The sequence below is a fragment of the Schistosoma haematobium genome, chromosome 2 (assembly GCF_000699445.3).
Source record: "Schistosoma haematobium chromosome 2, whole genome shotgun sequence".
In the NCBI taxonomy this organism is placed as follows: Eukaryota; Metazoa; Platyhelminthes; class Trematoda; order Strigeidida; family Schistosomatidae; genus Schistosoma; species Schistosoma haematobium.
In genome coordinates, this window is record NC_067197.1 from 16,037,122 (window position 1) to 16,052,743 (window position 15,622).

The 15,622-nt window shown below is 33.7% G+C and overlaps 1 protein-coding gene across 3 annotated transcripts in view; it reads left to right on the forward strand.

Annotated features, from left to right (window-relative positions):
- Positions 1-10,990, forward strand: part of ULK2_1 (Serine/threonine-protein kinase ulk2) — a 63,461-nt gene extending 52,471 nt beyond the window's left edge. For 2 of the 3 annotated variants that reach the window (XM_051214442.1, XM_051214440.1), the window contains exons 19-21: positions 3,755-3,909; positions 5,813-5,857; positions 8,170-10,990. In XM_051214442.1, the coding sequence (XP_051067613.1) occupies positions 3,755-3,909; positions 5,813-5,857; positions 8,170-8,547 (578 nt within the window). In that variant the 3' untranslated portion in view covers positions 8,548-10,990. Of the gene's footprint in view, positions 1-3,754; positions 5,599-5,812; positions 5,858-8,169 lie in introns of those variants that run through there. The other variant, XM_051214441.1, reaches the window with a different exon arrangement.
- The last annotated feature ends 4,632 nt before the right edge of the window (positions 10,991-15,622 follow it).

Consider the following 15,622-nt stretch of genomic DNA (forward strand, 5'->3'; position numbering starts at 1 on the left):
TCACAGTGTGTTTTGATTCCTTTCGCCATTTATCTTCATTCGTATCTAAGTTTATTTATTTGAACACATAAATATTGGTACAAGAGGGCTCCAAATATATATGCGCCACACAAAACAATGAGAATTCGAAGGGAAAAAAAGGTAAGGAGCCTAAAAAAGAACAATAACGAACTGATTAGTGTAAGGTTGTGTAATAATAATAGTAATAATGGGGGAAACGGAAAGGTACAACCAGAAAGAATTTTTTCAGTTAAGGAAGAAACAACCACTTTTTACGAAGAAAGTAAAAGAAGGTTACAGCAGGATCACCACTTGCTTCTATTCTGAGTCATATCTGATAACGTCTCTAGCCACTGTGTTGCACCATCTCTCAGACCCCAGCCAGGGAGTCGTGAAGGACCAACAGAAGTCAGCCCTTTGCAGATTTCTCTCATACCACGACACCATGTCATACACTGACCACCTCTCCGCTTTTTCCAACCAACCTCAGCGTTGGCAGATAATGCACGACGTGTAATTCTCTGGGACGACATTCGTAGAACATGTCCAGACCACCGAAGTCGATGTTTCACCAATTGGATTATCGTCTCTGTGTCCGAACACGCGATGCCGAACCTCTGCATTACTAACATGGTGTTGCCACTGGATGTCAGCAATCCTTCGGAGACAGCGATGATCGAATACAGAGAGTCATCTAACATCCTCAACTCGGAGAGGCCAGGTTTCACAAACATAGAGCAAAACTGCTCTCACCGACGCGTTGTAGATCCGACCTTTTACAGCCAGACTAACATCACGAAGACGCCAAAGGTGGCCCAGATTGGCATAAGCCTCTCTGGCTTTCACTATACGTGCATTGATCTCATCACTCACACCCTCACCAGCACTTATGTAGCTACCCAGATATACGAACTTCTCGACAACTTCTATCTGGTCACCATCCAGGGTGAGTACAGGATCAGAGTCGTGCCAGTCTTGTAGAAGTACTTTGCACCTCGAAGGTGCAAAGCACATACCATACTAACGGACATTGATTGCCAACTGATTAAGTGCGGATTGCCTGGTTTGGGTATTAACGCACAGTAAGACAATGTCATCCGCATACTCAAGGTCGAGAAGTCTTTCTCCAGGCAACAGATCTACACCGCCAATACTTACATCCACTACGATTGTTGGCCTGTGATAAGTATAACGGTGTTCTAACATTTGGCGGAGGGTGAAGATATGATCAATAGATCCTCGACTGGAACGAAAAACCAGCCTGCTCCTCGCGAGTCAATCTTTCTCGGGTTTTGAACAACCTACATAGTATGACGGGATCCAATAGCTTGGACGCACTCGGAAGTAGACTTATCCCCCGATAGTTGTTACAGGAACGACATAAACCCTGTTTAAAGATAGGGACAACTATCGACTCATTCCCTGACGTTGGTACACTCTCTAGTTCCCAGACCTTTGTAAACAACGTTGTCAGTTCCTTAGTTAGAAAGTCACCACCATCTTTAAAGAGGGTCGGAGGTAAGTCATCTAGGCCCGGTGGTTTCTAGCGCTTCAAGATTTGGATTTTTTTACGGACGTCCGCCTCATTTGGTGGATCAGTCGTCATCGGCCATTTAGGGCAGGACAGTCTGACCGATGTTGCCGGAGCAGCAAGCCATTTGAACTGCCCTTCGAAGAATTCTGCTCATCGTCTAAAACGTCGATGGATGTTAGTGGTTGGCATCCCGTCATCCTCGAAGATTGTTTCGCTCACACCAGACTTCTTGCTGCCAGTGGCTCGGATGATTTGGAAGAGTTTTCGGTAGTTATCAGATGCAGCTGCTGCTTCCATCTCATTAGCACGCTCCGACCACCAGGCTTCTCGGTCCTTACGCAAGCTTTGCCCGATTTCATTACCTAACAGCCTTCGTATGTGGTCAAACTCACGGTCACCCGGAGTAGACTGGCGGGCTTCGATGAGTTGTAAGGAGCGCAGTGCTTATAAGCGGGACGTTTCGCGAAGCCGTAAGCGGCTTTACTCGCCATTTCCATGGCGTCGTGAAGTTGCAACCAACTTGCTAACATCAATCCTTTGGTGGCGGTCACTTTGTTGGCCACTAAAAAGTAAGGTAAGATTGGCGCAGACCAAGGCATGGTCAGAGTTCAGATAGGTTCTCCAAAAGGAGCGGCAGTATTGTATATAACCACGCAAGCGGTAGCTGATCGCGATGTGATCAATCTGAGTCCAGACTTGAGATGCTGAGGGAGGACGCCAGGTGGCACATCGGCGATGACTGTGCCGAAAGTTAGTGCTAGCGAGAAACAGGTTGTTGTCTGTGAACAGTTGCAGTAGATGGTCACCGTTATCTGTCCTGCGACCAGTATTTTCTATAAATATCGACATTTCATCATATTTGTGTGTGGGCTGTGATACTTCCCGGGTGCCCAGACCAAAGCATGTGGTTTTCTTAGGGGGCCACACCCTGAGCCTTTGACCTAATGTTCCGACCCACAAGGCAGTGGAGCATCGTGAGGAGATGCGTTTCGAGAGGGGAGGCGGGGCCACCCCATTGTCGGCCATACCAGGACATTTGGGTATACCAATTTTTTAAAATTCTACGTGATTTCATGCCTTTATATTCATAATAATTACTAAATTTCATTCTGTTTTAATTATATCGTCAAGGTCTATTATTTTGCACCTAATTAAATGTCTATTCTTTTGATATGCTGAATGACCTTGTCTGAATATTTCGATCTAGAACAAGGTGGCTTAGATCACTTGAATTTCAAAAACTGGGCTCCAATCCCATATATATCACAACCTTCTTACTAGAAGTGTTGCTTGGTTACTGAATTGTATTAGCTAGCTACTGAATTAGCCTATCCTATTCATTTGATAAAGTAACTATTGAACAGTGCGTAGCGTATTGTTGTTATCGAAAACAAGACGAAATTAGCGAAAAAGTATTTCTTTTCACTTAATTTTTCATTGTGGCTCCACATTATTATGTATGCTTAATAATAATGATGAACTCGACGTTAATCAAATGATACTATGTTAGATAACATTATTACAAATCAAAATGTGTCTTTGGAATTAATTATCAATGAATAACGAATTAATTGAAGCATAAAGTAAATAAAGTAATTACTATTGAAAGGTATTAGTAAATGAATGGACTGGAACATTTATTTATCGAATTGATGGAATATTAATCAATAATTTAACTTAAGTTGAGTGACGTGGCCACTAAGTTTTCATTTCACCAAATTGATAGTTTACATATTGTAATGTGTTACACAGGCGTAAAGATAGTGTTGCAGCTGTACAATAATAGTAGAATAAGAATTTCAAATGAGAGACGTTGGCAGAATAGCGAGTGTAATTATTAATTTGTCAGCCACTCTAGTAGCGCCTATTTCGTTGTCCTAGGTAAGGGAATTGGTGTAAAAAGTTTTCACGCACTCTGAGGTCATGTTTTTTTTCACGGTTGATACCGATGGCTTCAGCCGTACGTAAAAAATGTACATGTAACCCATGCGTCAAACTTTATGGAAGATGGTGATTGATTTTTGTTTATTATTTCGTCTAATCGATCATCTTGAATAATATCTTTCTAACTGATTACATTTTATTTCATACTATACCATATTTCGTGTTTTACAACTTTGATCCTGTTTTATTATATTGACAACTGGACTAAATTTTTTTCAGTAATATTCTTCTCTTTTTACTTAGTACAAACTATTTGTTTTCATTTGTATTTTTCAGGTTTAGTCGATTGTAATACATTATACCATCGTTGTTATATCCGACTTAGACAATTAGCAAGGCAATCACGTCGTGAAGATTTAATCGAACCAGTTGGTAGACTTTTAGCTAATATTACAGCTAATCGTTTAATATTTCAATATGCATTGGATCAAGTTCGTTTTCTCATTGTTGTCGTCATTAAAAAGTTTTTTTTCTTTATCTATTTGGATATTTCACAGTTTAATTGCTTTGTACACGTGTTGTTCAGGCTAAGTAAGAATTTCCTAGTCTTCGTTTATTCACAGGATCAATCTTATTGATTTTTAAGATTAATATAATACAAACAGACTAGTCTAAATACTATATTGTGCTGATTTTATCATTTCTTCTTATTCATCTTAGAGAGGTTGTTAGGAAAAGACGTTTGTAAAGATCTTTCAATTCAAAATTATTTCTCATCATCAAATAATATAAACTAGCGAACAATTCAAAACTAAAGAGTACTGAATAGCTTTCGTTCTCATTTATGCACGAATTAATTGACTTTTAAAGTATAGATCTTTGAATCCTGACTAAGTGCTCTTCAGCGATGCTTACTCGTTTACAAGGTATAGATTCATGTACTGCTGCTCGATTTCTCAAAGCGAAGTAGGTTTATAATAGCACTATCAAGCATGACTAAATGTAGTGTGCTACTTTTAGTTAGTACATCAAATGATGGGGCTGTAAATTCTTATCAACTTAAGTGTTTGAAAAACATGATTTACATGAGCTATTCACCGTCAAACTCGATGTTCTATATTTGCTAGCATAAAACTAGGTCGGAAAAAGACTGGGTTTGTTCAGCTTAAGACAACGTATCATTCTATGAGGTCATCGATTATTAATATAAATTAAAGGGGAAGTGGGGAACTTGGTTTAAAATGTACGTGGCAGTCGTAATCTATGGTTTTGGACTTTGCAGAGCCTAACATAGATTACTTTTTTCGTAATCGTGTTGTCGATCAAGATTTATGAGTGTACCATGAGCAAACGATAAAATGCTTTATCTTTATGATGTGTGGGCGAGGGAAATAATGATTAGTTGTTTGCTCAGTCAGACTAGTAGATAGTTTGACGGGTATTATATAGGTTATATATTTTCTTACCCTTATTATCGTTGGTTTTACTGTCGGTTTTTGTTGTGGAATATACTTATGTTTTAGTCAAGTTAGTCACGTGTTCTTGATCTGAGTTGTCCTGTAGGAAGGGTATCTAGTGTTAACATTTGTCTAAGGTAAACTAACGTTCCATTCGTGTAGTCCTTTTTTAAGTTGTACTTTCTTTTTATTATTTGTTTTATTATATTTTCATAACCAGTAAAAATATTTTGAGGAACTCAGTTTTACTTGTAAGGATTTAGGTCTTTTCGTTGTTGATATTAATTGCTTCAACTGATCAGTCTCTTTTATGATTTGTGTATCCTGATCAGATTGGCTTCACTAACTTACAATCATTTTTAAACAAGGTCTTGATAGTGGCTAGAAGTTTTGTCTTATTTGAAACTCAAATAAGTGAAATTAACTTCTATGCCCATTGCACAAGATAATGATTATTTCAAATCAGTGTCCAAGTGAATGATGGGTTGTACGTTTGAAAAGCAAGGTAATCGTTTCGAGTCCTGATACGAATATTTGACAAAGGTGCAAGTACTTTCAATCAAAAACGCGCTTAGAAATTTTGTAGAATTGTTTGAAAATTTACAATCCTAGATTAATTTTATCATTTATTACTAATGAAAGGTTAACTGTAAATTAGGAAAAAAATTATTATTTAAAATCCATGTTGTAAATATCTACACTTACAGTGATATTTATGCAGTCTTCATACTTTTTGAGATTCTATTTTTCGATTGAAGAAGTAATCTTTTGTTTAGATTTGATTATTTCAACTCTCATTCTGTTTTTTTTTTAAATATATGTGTGTTATTTGAAGTACACTTTAGTATAGTGTTATTATACCACTTATTGTTTAATACGGTTTTCTATAACAAGCATATTGATTATTAGTGTCATCTGCTTTTTCTTTTAATTTCAGTGTTATGCTGCTGAAATGGACGAGTATATTGGTGAAATCGCATTAGTATGTTTACATTTTTTAACGTTTATTCTTAGTGCATAAGTCATATTGATGGTTTATGAAAGCATCATTGCTAAATATAGACGTGATTATAGTTCCCTAGCCGTTTAATTCAATTAATTATTTCAGTTCATTTATATATCCCGATCGGTTGTAATATTTTTTATCGTTTGTCTTTTCATAATTGCTACCAAAGTTAATGCAACCATAAAGATGTGAAGCTTATAATAAATGTTAACATAATATCTGTAGTGAACGAAAACTCAGTTGAGGACTACCAATTTCATTCTTCAATGCAAAATTACCGAGTTCCTTCGTAAAAATGTGGAAAGCCATACATCAAATACTTCATTTGTAAATCTTCTATTAATTATCTCAAACTTCATTATTCCTTCACTACTATCACAATTGCTCTCTGTTTACATTCCCGTTCTCTTCAACTCGATCTTCTCAAACTTCTGCTCCCACGCATTCCACTTTTGACTGGTGTTACATACTACTTATGTCGACAAACATAAGGAGCATATACCATATCACTAAGGTTAAATGGGAATTATAAACCCGTGTAAAGAATAAAGATTATAATTTACAATTGATAGTTAGGGTTAGGAATTAGATTTAAAGTTTTCATCACTAACTGACATTAGCTAAAGTCTCAAAATGCTCTTTAACCAAATGAGTGGATGAATCTCGCGTCAAAATCCAAGACCTGTTATCCTAAATCTGATTGGTTCGTCCATAATTTATAGTCTCGCTAATTTGTACGTTAAATGAAATTATGAAATTATTGATCAGAATGAATATAGGTAAGATAGGATAAAACAGAAATTATGATGTAATTACAAATCAGATACGATGTTTAATAAAGGGTCATAACAGTTATATAGATTCAATAAACAAAGTATGGTGAGTGCTAACTAAATTGTGCATGTGTTTAGAAGGTTAATAGTAATGTTGAAAGCATAATAATTAAACAGAGATTTATTAGTGGAAGTAATAACAATAAGACGGTAGTATTTAACTAAGGTAGTTCGTATGAACTTTGTTGTTTCTTCCCGAATTTATATAACCCTATGCAATTTACACTCATTTTTTATTGGTTGTTGTCTTATCAAAATTTGTATATACTCTGATAGTAACTTACGTAATCACCTTTTCTTTACATATAAATGTTCTGTTTTATTACTCGTCTGTAGTTGTCGTTGTTCAAGTGTTGTTTTGTTTATAGGTCGTCCACTCTGTCTAATTGCGTAGACTCGTTTTCTCAATAAATAATAATATCTCCAGTCTTCCTTCATTTGGATTTCAAACATTCTATGGCACTATAAATCACTAAAGTTCGAGTTTGTGATCATTAGTTGATCATCTAATATTCATGTTACCTTTGTAAAAGCTAAGGAATGAATTTTTCACATATATAGCAAGACTGAAATTCCCATTATCAGTTGGTCATATACAACGTAGAACTTGAGGCACGTGTGCAGCCTTTCAAGTTGTCACACCCAATTAACACAGTGAGATGAAATTTTCAAGGTCAATTCTATAGTTTTGGCTGTATTAAAGGTATTAGTGGTAATCCAAAAGATTAGCCATAGAAGGTGCGATTCGAGAAGAAAATATGAATTAATAGAATTAAAAGAGCCTAACTTGTAATCCTCAAGATTAAAGGAAAAGCGAGAGTCCAAAGAACACATTGCGCTAAAAATTAGAGGCAAACATGAAGAGAATGGATCTCATCTAAAAGCAACTGGAAAGAAAAGCCCAGGATAGAGTTGGTTGGAGAATCCTAATGGGTGAGCTACGTTCTTACGAGAGTTAACAGGTTTAAGTTAAGAAAAAGAAAATTATAAGGTAGTGTATAAACTTATGAACTATAAAGAATACAAAGAATAGATGCACCAGTACCATTGAAAACGATTCTGAGCCATGTCACTTGAAGTCTAGTGGTTGGTTACGATAATCGAGCAGAACCCCAACCGAGTTGGTCCACACCTACTTACCCGATCTAGTCCAACGGTCAGTGACTTCATAACCTAGTGATATGTTTTAGTTTGGTCACCCTCATCTTTCATCCAACCTACTGCTCCACCAGACATAATCGTTCGACAATACAGGAGGTGGATAAGAGTTATATAACATGTCCCAACCATTTTAGTTGATAAAGACTCGTATTCTTGTTTTTTTTAACCCCGTCTGATCATGGGTGCTTATCTGAGTAAACAAGCTGAAAATAAAACTTATTTTAACTCTTTATGTCTTATAATAATAAATGATTATAAAAACATTCTTTTAAAATGAAGTCTTCTCCTTTTTAGTCTCTTCAACGATATAAGGCTGGTATTACTTTAATTCATGGCCTATGTCAACATGCTAAATCACAAAGAGATAAAACATTATTATCGGATTGTATGCGGTTATTAAGAGAACGCTATGCTTGTTTATGGTCGACTGCTACCAAACCGAATCTACAAACAATGCATTATCAACCTGATACAACAATGCCAACCACCACCACAACAACAACAATAACTCAATGTTCTAATGACAATCCTACAAATATTCTTTTACCATCCGACAGTTTACCCAATCCTAGTTTAAATGATCCATCATCAGAAGTCAATAATAAATTTACTGTAACGGTTGGTGCATTACCCATAACTAATTGTGTACCGATCACATCACCTTTACGTTGATGTTATATGTATACCATACATGCATCTGTAATTCGTTGTTAATATGCTTTTTCTTTTGAAGTTCACTACTACTAGCATTACTAGTATGTTTACCGTCATTCAGTAAGTTATCTCTATTTGAACATTATAATTTTATCAATATCATTATATTGACAATCAGGTAGAGAAGATGGGGTTACCTCTCTTTTTGAAGGTAATAAAAAACGTAAAGTAAATCAACTGTTTCTCCTTTATCATCATAACCATTTAACTATTATTGCCATGTACAAATCCATATAATTTTGTCCAAACTAAACTCAAAAAACCATCCACTTGAGTAATAAACCATTTACATATGTCACATTTGTTTTTTGTATTATTACTATTTCTCTATTTATTCAATATTATTGAATGTTTTATATTCTTGAATATTTTGTGTGTTTTTTTTTGTTTTAATGATTTCATTTATCTTTATGGTGTTAGTTATGAAAATAACAACAATAACAACAAAATTACAATGTTTAATTGTATTTAGGCATTAAGTAACATAATAATTATGTTATTTAGCTTAATTTTGTTTATTTATATATTTTCTCTCTCTTTGTGTATGTGTGAATGTTTATTGTCTGTTCTGTTTTTTTTGTTTTGTTTTGTTTGTTTATTCATGTTGTTTATACTCTTGAATTGTTTCCTCGAATATTTTCCAAATGTAACTGCATATTCTATTTGATGATGATCTGTAGAAAATGCGAAGATAACTATAAGATTTTATTTGACTTTTGTAATTTCTGATGATTATAAAATGAATGTTTATTACGGTGAATAACCATACAAATTATAATGTTACTATTAATAATGACAAAGGTGATGTTATGGAGAGGTGGATGAAGCTACAATTGATCTTTTCCCATCAATCAATAGTAATAATAGTTGTATTATAATTAACAACATTAACCCAGTAATCTTCAGATAATTTCCATTTATATATATATACGCTGGAAACATACATACATATGTGCATTCATGTTTATTTATTTTCTTTAAACCTTTAAAACAAACGAATCACTATTGTTTTGTGTGTTTATTTGTTTGAATACTCTTTTTTTCGGAGAAAGAAGGAGAAAAAAGAACTATTCTACTCAATTACAGATTAGCAGTAAGAAACTGAAAATATCGACTTTTTAGTTAATGTTATATACATATATAGAGGCTAGAATAAGTAAAGCTCGGTTTTTCATATTTTATTTTCTCTGTGATTGTTTGGTTTGAGACAATTGACATGCATAGCAGTGTTATGAATCAAAAGTAAACCACATCGATGTATGAGCTGCCAAATTTTATAATCGACCTTGGATTATTGATTCTTGTAAAGCCGTTTCTTTAAATCCTTTAAGGTTACATAGTTGTAGTTAGCTAAGTATTTGCCCAGTCTTCAATCTCCATATAAATATTCTGCTGAAATAAATCATTTGATCCAGGTGTTATAAAACAAATATCCACAACTACAGCAAAAATCGCTATGCTCCTTGCAAGGAAGTTTTTCACGACCTTCGAACAATCTGCGAAGTAAATAATCGACTAATAATGGGGACCAAATCGATTAGCACTCTCTCCGTTTTGGTGCTTGCTACGATATCAACACCAGACAAACAGTACGAAGATACCATAGGGTCCCTGGACAGACGCGTATGAAACTGGCCTTTTGATTCTCCAGAAGGAGAGCTGATTCATTTTACTTCTCCAGAATCTTGAATAAGGGTCTTAGGTACACAACTGATGTTGATATTAAGACTTTCCAGACATAACAAAACCCATTTGATCTGCATCAGTGTATAAATAATGGATAAGACCTGTTTGAATGGCTTTTGTGGTTTCACGAAAGCTGATTTAAATTCCGAACTCGGTAGTAGCATTCAAACTTTTGATTGGTCAGTGATTTGAGATCGTTTAAAGTAGACAGAACATTAACCATAGACGAATATTGATATCCATACCTGGTAAATATGATGGTTACTAATAAGATTTTATTAGGTAATCCTTTACCATAATGATGAGATACAAACTGTATATGAAAAAACTTTCAATGAAACAATAGTAGCAAAGTTTCGTAACGTAAATCCATCTTATACTCAATTTAATTTCAAGAATATAATAGTGAAAATCATTGTGTAAATAAACGTGAATCTTCATAGATCAAAAAAGAAAATAATTTGTCAGTTATTTAATTGACGTGATTAGAACAGAGAGTATTTTCTACATGATCAAGCAACCAGTCAATATGTGAAAAGACTGCATCTTGAAGCATCCTTTAGAGCAATAAAAATTGTTTGAGTAGTCCAGAGACAATGAAAAACAAAGCCGAACAACACCACGATGGAATAGTTATGAATATCAGTTGCTAGTTTTTTAAAAGATCTCAAATGAATGATTATTGGTGACTTAATTCATTATGGTTTTTATCATTATCAAAGCGGACTCTTATCACAGAACTGCCTGCGTCATTCTTAGTGTTTTCAGAGTACAGTAAAAGCATTGTGTACTGAACTTTCATAATTTTCATTTAAGATGTTATTTCCAAACCTATTTCTTACTATATTTGTCGTTTCCATCTGGCATGTCAGGTTTTTAACACTTCCATGCTCATAACAGTCAGTTGCAGAAAATTTTAAATGTTTAATAAAAATTAAGCTCTAACTACAGTTTTCACTCATTAAGCGGTAGAAAGTGAGGAACATAACACATTTATTGAGCTCAATCTAATTTCCAAGGGTTTGAGTTATCCTGTTATTAATATTCTTGACTGAACTCTTATCAGTGTTAGTTGGTATTTGTACATCCTGTCAAAATTGCTTCGATATAAGAGTTTTGGCACAAGTTTCATAGCAGAGTTGGACTTTGGTTAGATGTAGAATCTTGAATCGAAAGGAATGCAAATCCCAGATTCGATTGCCGGCCATAATTCACCTCTTCTATGAAGTTTGGGTTGAATTCAGAAACTATTGAGGCTAACCTAAACAACATCTGTCCTTACAAAAAAGGCAAAATAATTTATCAAATTAGAGTGATTTATTATTTCGTTCAGCCAATCTAAGTATTGATCAATGTACGCAGACACGAATATATAAAACGAAACCGAACTTATCTCTTTAGAAAAATAACATTAAATGTAACGAGATACCTAACAAATCATCTGTTTTGAATGCGACATGTTCAATTTGTAATGGAGATGAACAGTAATATGGCTTTTAAGTCATTATAGTTTACGTAATGTATCAGCTTCTTGAGGGGACTTATTTAATTGAAATACTATGGTAGTTGTCTATCACAACACTTCTCAGTTAAACTAGGCTAAAATAAAAAAATACTTTAAGTTTATAAAAGAACTTTTAATATATCAAGCGCGTTCATTCATCAACTTTCGGTCAATCACATAAGTCTTAGGAAGAAAATATACTATGCAATGAGCTTCTCTAGAGACGTAGGTAGTCAAAGCTCTCCAAACAACTTAAAAGATTTTAATACGCAGGTTTAGGGAAGAATCTAGTCATTTATAAACTGTGATTGATCAGCTACCGAGTGACCATACAACCTGTTACTGACAAGTTATATATGATAGATTAGACTTATGTGATATAAACAAAAATCTCAAAGTGATATGATTATGTCTTGATCAAGTGGCTTCAATTTCCTACCATGACATAAGTATGGCTTCATGAATTCAACGGAAATTTGTCAAGAATTTGCTTTATTTTACTATTCCCATGACGAGTAGTTTTTTACTTTGATGAAGAATTGGCAGATTGAAATAATCTTTATAAATCACTGAAATAAACAGTTTTCCGGTACGTATTAGTGTCGAGATGGTATCTAAATGGTTTAGTGAGCAATACAGTTTACCGATGTCGTTAAAAAATTAGTCACTAACCAAATGGCACTAGATGATCTTCATGCTATTTCGAGAGATGATAGATATGAGTCATTGTATTTCAAATCAATGGTTCAAACATATCGTGTTACCTTTGAAAACTGAATGTCATAGAATTATCCAGTATTCCATCGTAGGAATAAAATTTCTAAGAGTTCTTACCTTGAACGAAACAAATATTCAATACATTTCGGTTCCATGAATGGACTCAATCTGTAAGGATAACTATCTCCTAACATACTGATTATTTCATGCAATTAGTTCCCTTTATGAATTTAAATTAAGCAAGAACTAATATTGATGCAGAATAGTATGAATTCATAATATTTCGAGGTTTCTTGTCAGCTGCTTACAACCAAATATGTAATAGAATTTTACATTGAGATAAGAAATAGTGTGAAATAATTGACATAAATGAATGTAAATGATTGGAAAGACAAAGGTTTACAATAATAACTATATATATATATATATATATATATATATATATATGTAAGAACAGGTCAGAGGTTAATTGGTGTTAGAATTAAGGAAACAATTCAGGATGGGTAGTGTAGTAGTTGAGTGGAGTTCATAAATTGTGTGATAATTTTAGAGGTAGTGAAGGATTCATGGAATTAAACAGTGATAAGACAGGTTACGTAATAATTGAATAGAGTTTGAAAAGTTAACATAATTTCTGAGGGTAAGCGGGCGGAAATGTGTGAATGAAAAGTTGGTTTAAGAATTCGGTAATGGGGGAGGAATATAACATAAAATAAATCTTTTAAAAATAAATAAATGAATAATATAACACAAATAATCAAAAAACAATAAAAATAAAATAAAAATGGATTACCAGGGTAATAATAAGTTTACTACTGTCTCTTTTGAATACATAAATCCGGTTTAAGTTTTTTTAATCGTGATCGCTTCATCAAAACGGAGAGCAGACGTATTTCTTTGTCTGCTGATAATTTTAAAAACTTGCGGAATGTCAATGGTATGCCCGGTGTCAAGTAAATGCCTAGCTATTTTTACATTCTACGTGATATAAGGTTATATCATCTTTGGATCCAGTTTTGAAAGATATGAATTTTTGATAGTATTACATTTTTTTGCTGAAGTTTTGTTCTTTGAGCTAAATGCTTTGATCATAAAGCTTTTACCGTTCCTCTGAATAATATAATCAGCACAAACTTCAAGTAGACTTCTATGATCAAACCATCTAGCTCAGAGAACAAAACTTCACTAAAGTCATCTATCTGAGCTATAAATCTTCACCATCTCATTAATGCTTTCTATTAGTGGATGATATAAATACAAAGCCTTCATCTGTTCATTTTAATGTCATGGATTTTTTTATCATCTGCTTTATGGATTCTTTGTTAATGAGTATTGAAATGAATTGATCATACCGTTAATAATGATATCCAAGTTACAGTTTCGTAAAAGAATCTCATTTTCAGTTAGATTTATGTATACAAACAAAGAATATATGAAAATGTCATTAAATAATAAAATATCGTTTCTATACTGTTTGGTAAATAAAGTTTATTACAAAGATTTGAATAAAAACATTTGGTTAAGGACTATTCAAAACTCAATAAGTAAGTGGATTTATTCTCATGAACAGTTATTACTTAATAACACCAATTGGCTGACGATATCTTAGCTGTTTCGAAATTTCAATTCAGTACCATAACTGTATATATATAAAGTTTCATATTTCTAAGTGCCATTGATTAAACTGATAAATAGCATGAGTAATTCAGGTACGTAAAAGTTATGAAGTCTGTCTCAAAATGCCGTAACGTTACTGGACTAAAAGGCTTCATTAAAAACAAAATGTAAACCAACTAACTAGAACAGTAAATAGAAATATGAAAATAATTGAATCAAACGAAATTGCTTAATGCAACCATTCACAGACAAGGTTATCAGAACAGGCTTATATAGAGCTCATGGAATAAATACATATAGTACTTGTACTTCAAGTATGACGCTCTAGACAAAATCTGTCCAAAACGGCATTATTGGACGTATTCCAAGTAAATATTCTTGGTAGCTCTTGTAGTTGACTGTCTGATTCTGAGTTGATAGAGTGAACATACAGCTCAGTTAGTTATATTTAACAGTGCTTCATTTTCTAAGCTGGGTGGTTTATTTACAAAGCTCATTTTATAGTTCTAACCAACATCTTCATCCGTATTTCTAAACCGAAGTCTATTATTTGCAGTTTGATGGAATCCAATTAAAATCCGTCATTTATAGAATATCTATTCTTCAAATCAGAATTTTCAGTCAACTGTTTCAATCAGGAGTGACTAGACGCGACCATTTTAAAATTTCAGGTGACGTTATATCTTGAGTTTCTTCCCACTAGCCAACTGGAATAGTTTATAAACTTGGGAAAGCTAATCTCCCCTCCTAAATGAGAATCAGTTTTACACTTCAGAACAATCAGAAGAATTATCATCAACTTTATGAGACCACCATTTATTTTTTACAGAATTTAACTTAGATTGATGATTACTTTTCTTAGATCAATGCTTTCTATCTGGTACCTTCAGCGGCAGAATGTTTTGTTAAGCATAACAAACTATTAAACATATTTAAAAAAGTCTATACAATTTAGCTTCAAATTCTAGAAAATATAGAACTGATTGCTCTCTTATAACCGACCATAGTGAATCTAATAAATCTAAAATATACATTGTGCCCTTGTAACTAATCAAAAAGGCTGAATGATTAACAAACAAATAACCTTATTTCTACACTTGGTTTAGAAAAGTTAATCAATAGAAAAGTCAAAAGTTAATCATTACAATTAGTAGAATAATTGGACAGCTAAGTCAAGGTTATCGAACGTTGATTGTGCTTGGCATTTAACATAACTGCGCTTGTCTTTTATTACTTAATATGGAAAGGGCATTTATACATCCCATATTAGTGTCAGAAATTCTCCATTTCAATTATTTCCCTGTTTGTTTGACTATTTAATTGCGAGATCAGTTCAGTTCTACACAAGCCTACAAACTTTTATGTCAATAATTCCCCAATCCTAATGGCTATGTGCTGTATTGATTGGTTATTTAGTGTCTTTTGGTAAATTCATGCATAGCAAGCATACAAATATGTGGACGTGTACATACTTCTGAATGATAAATACCCGTCTAGCTAAGGAAGAAA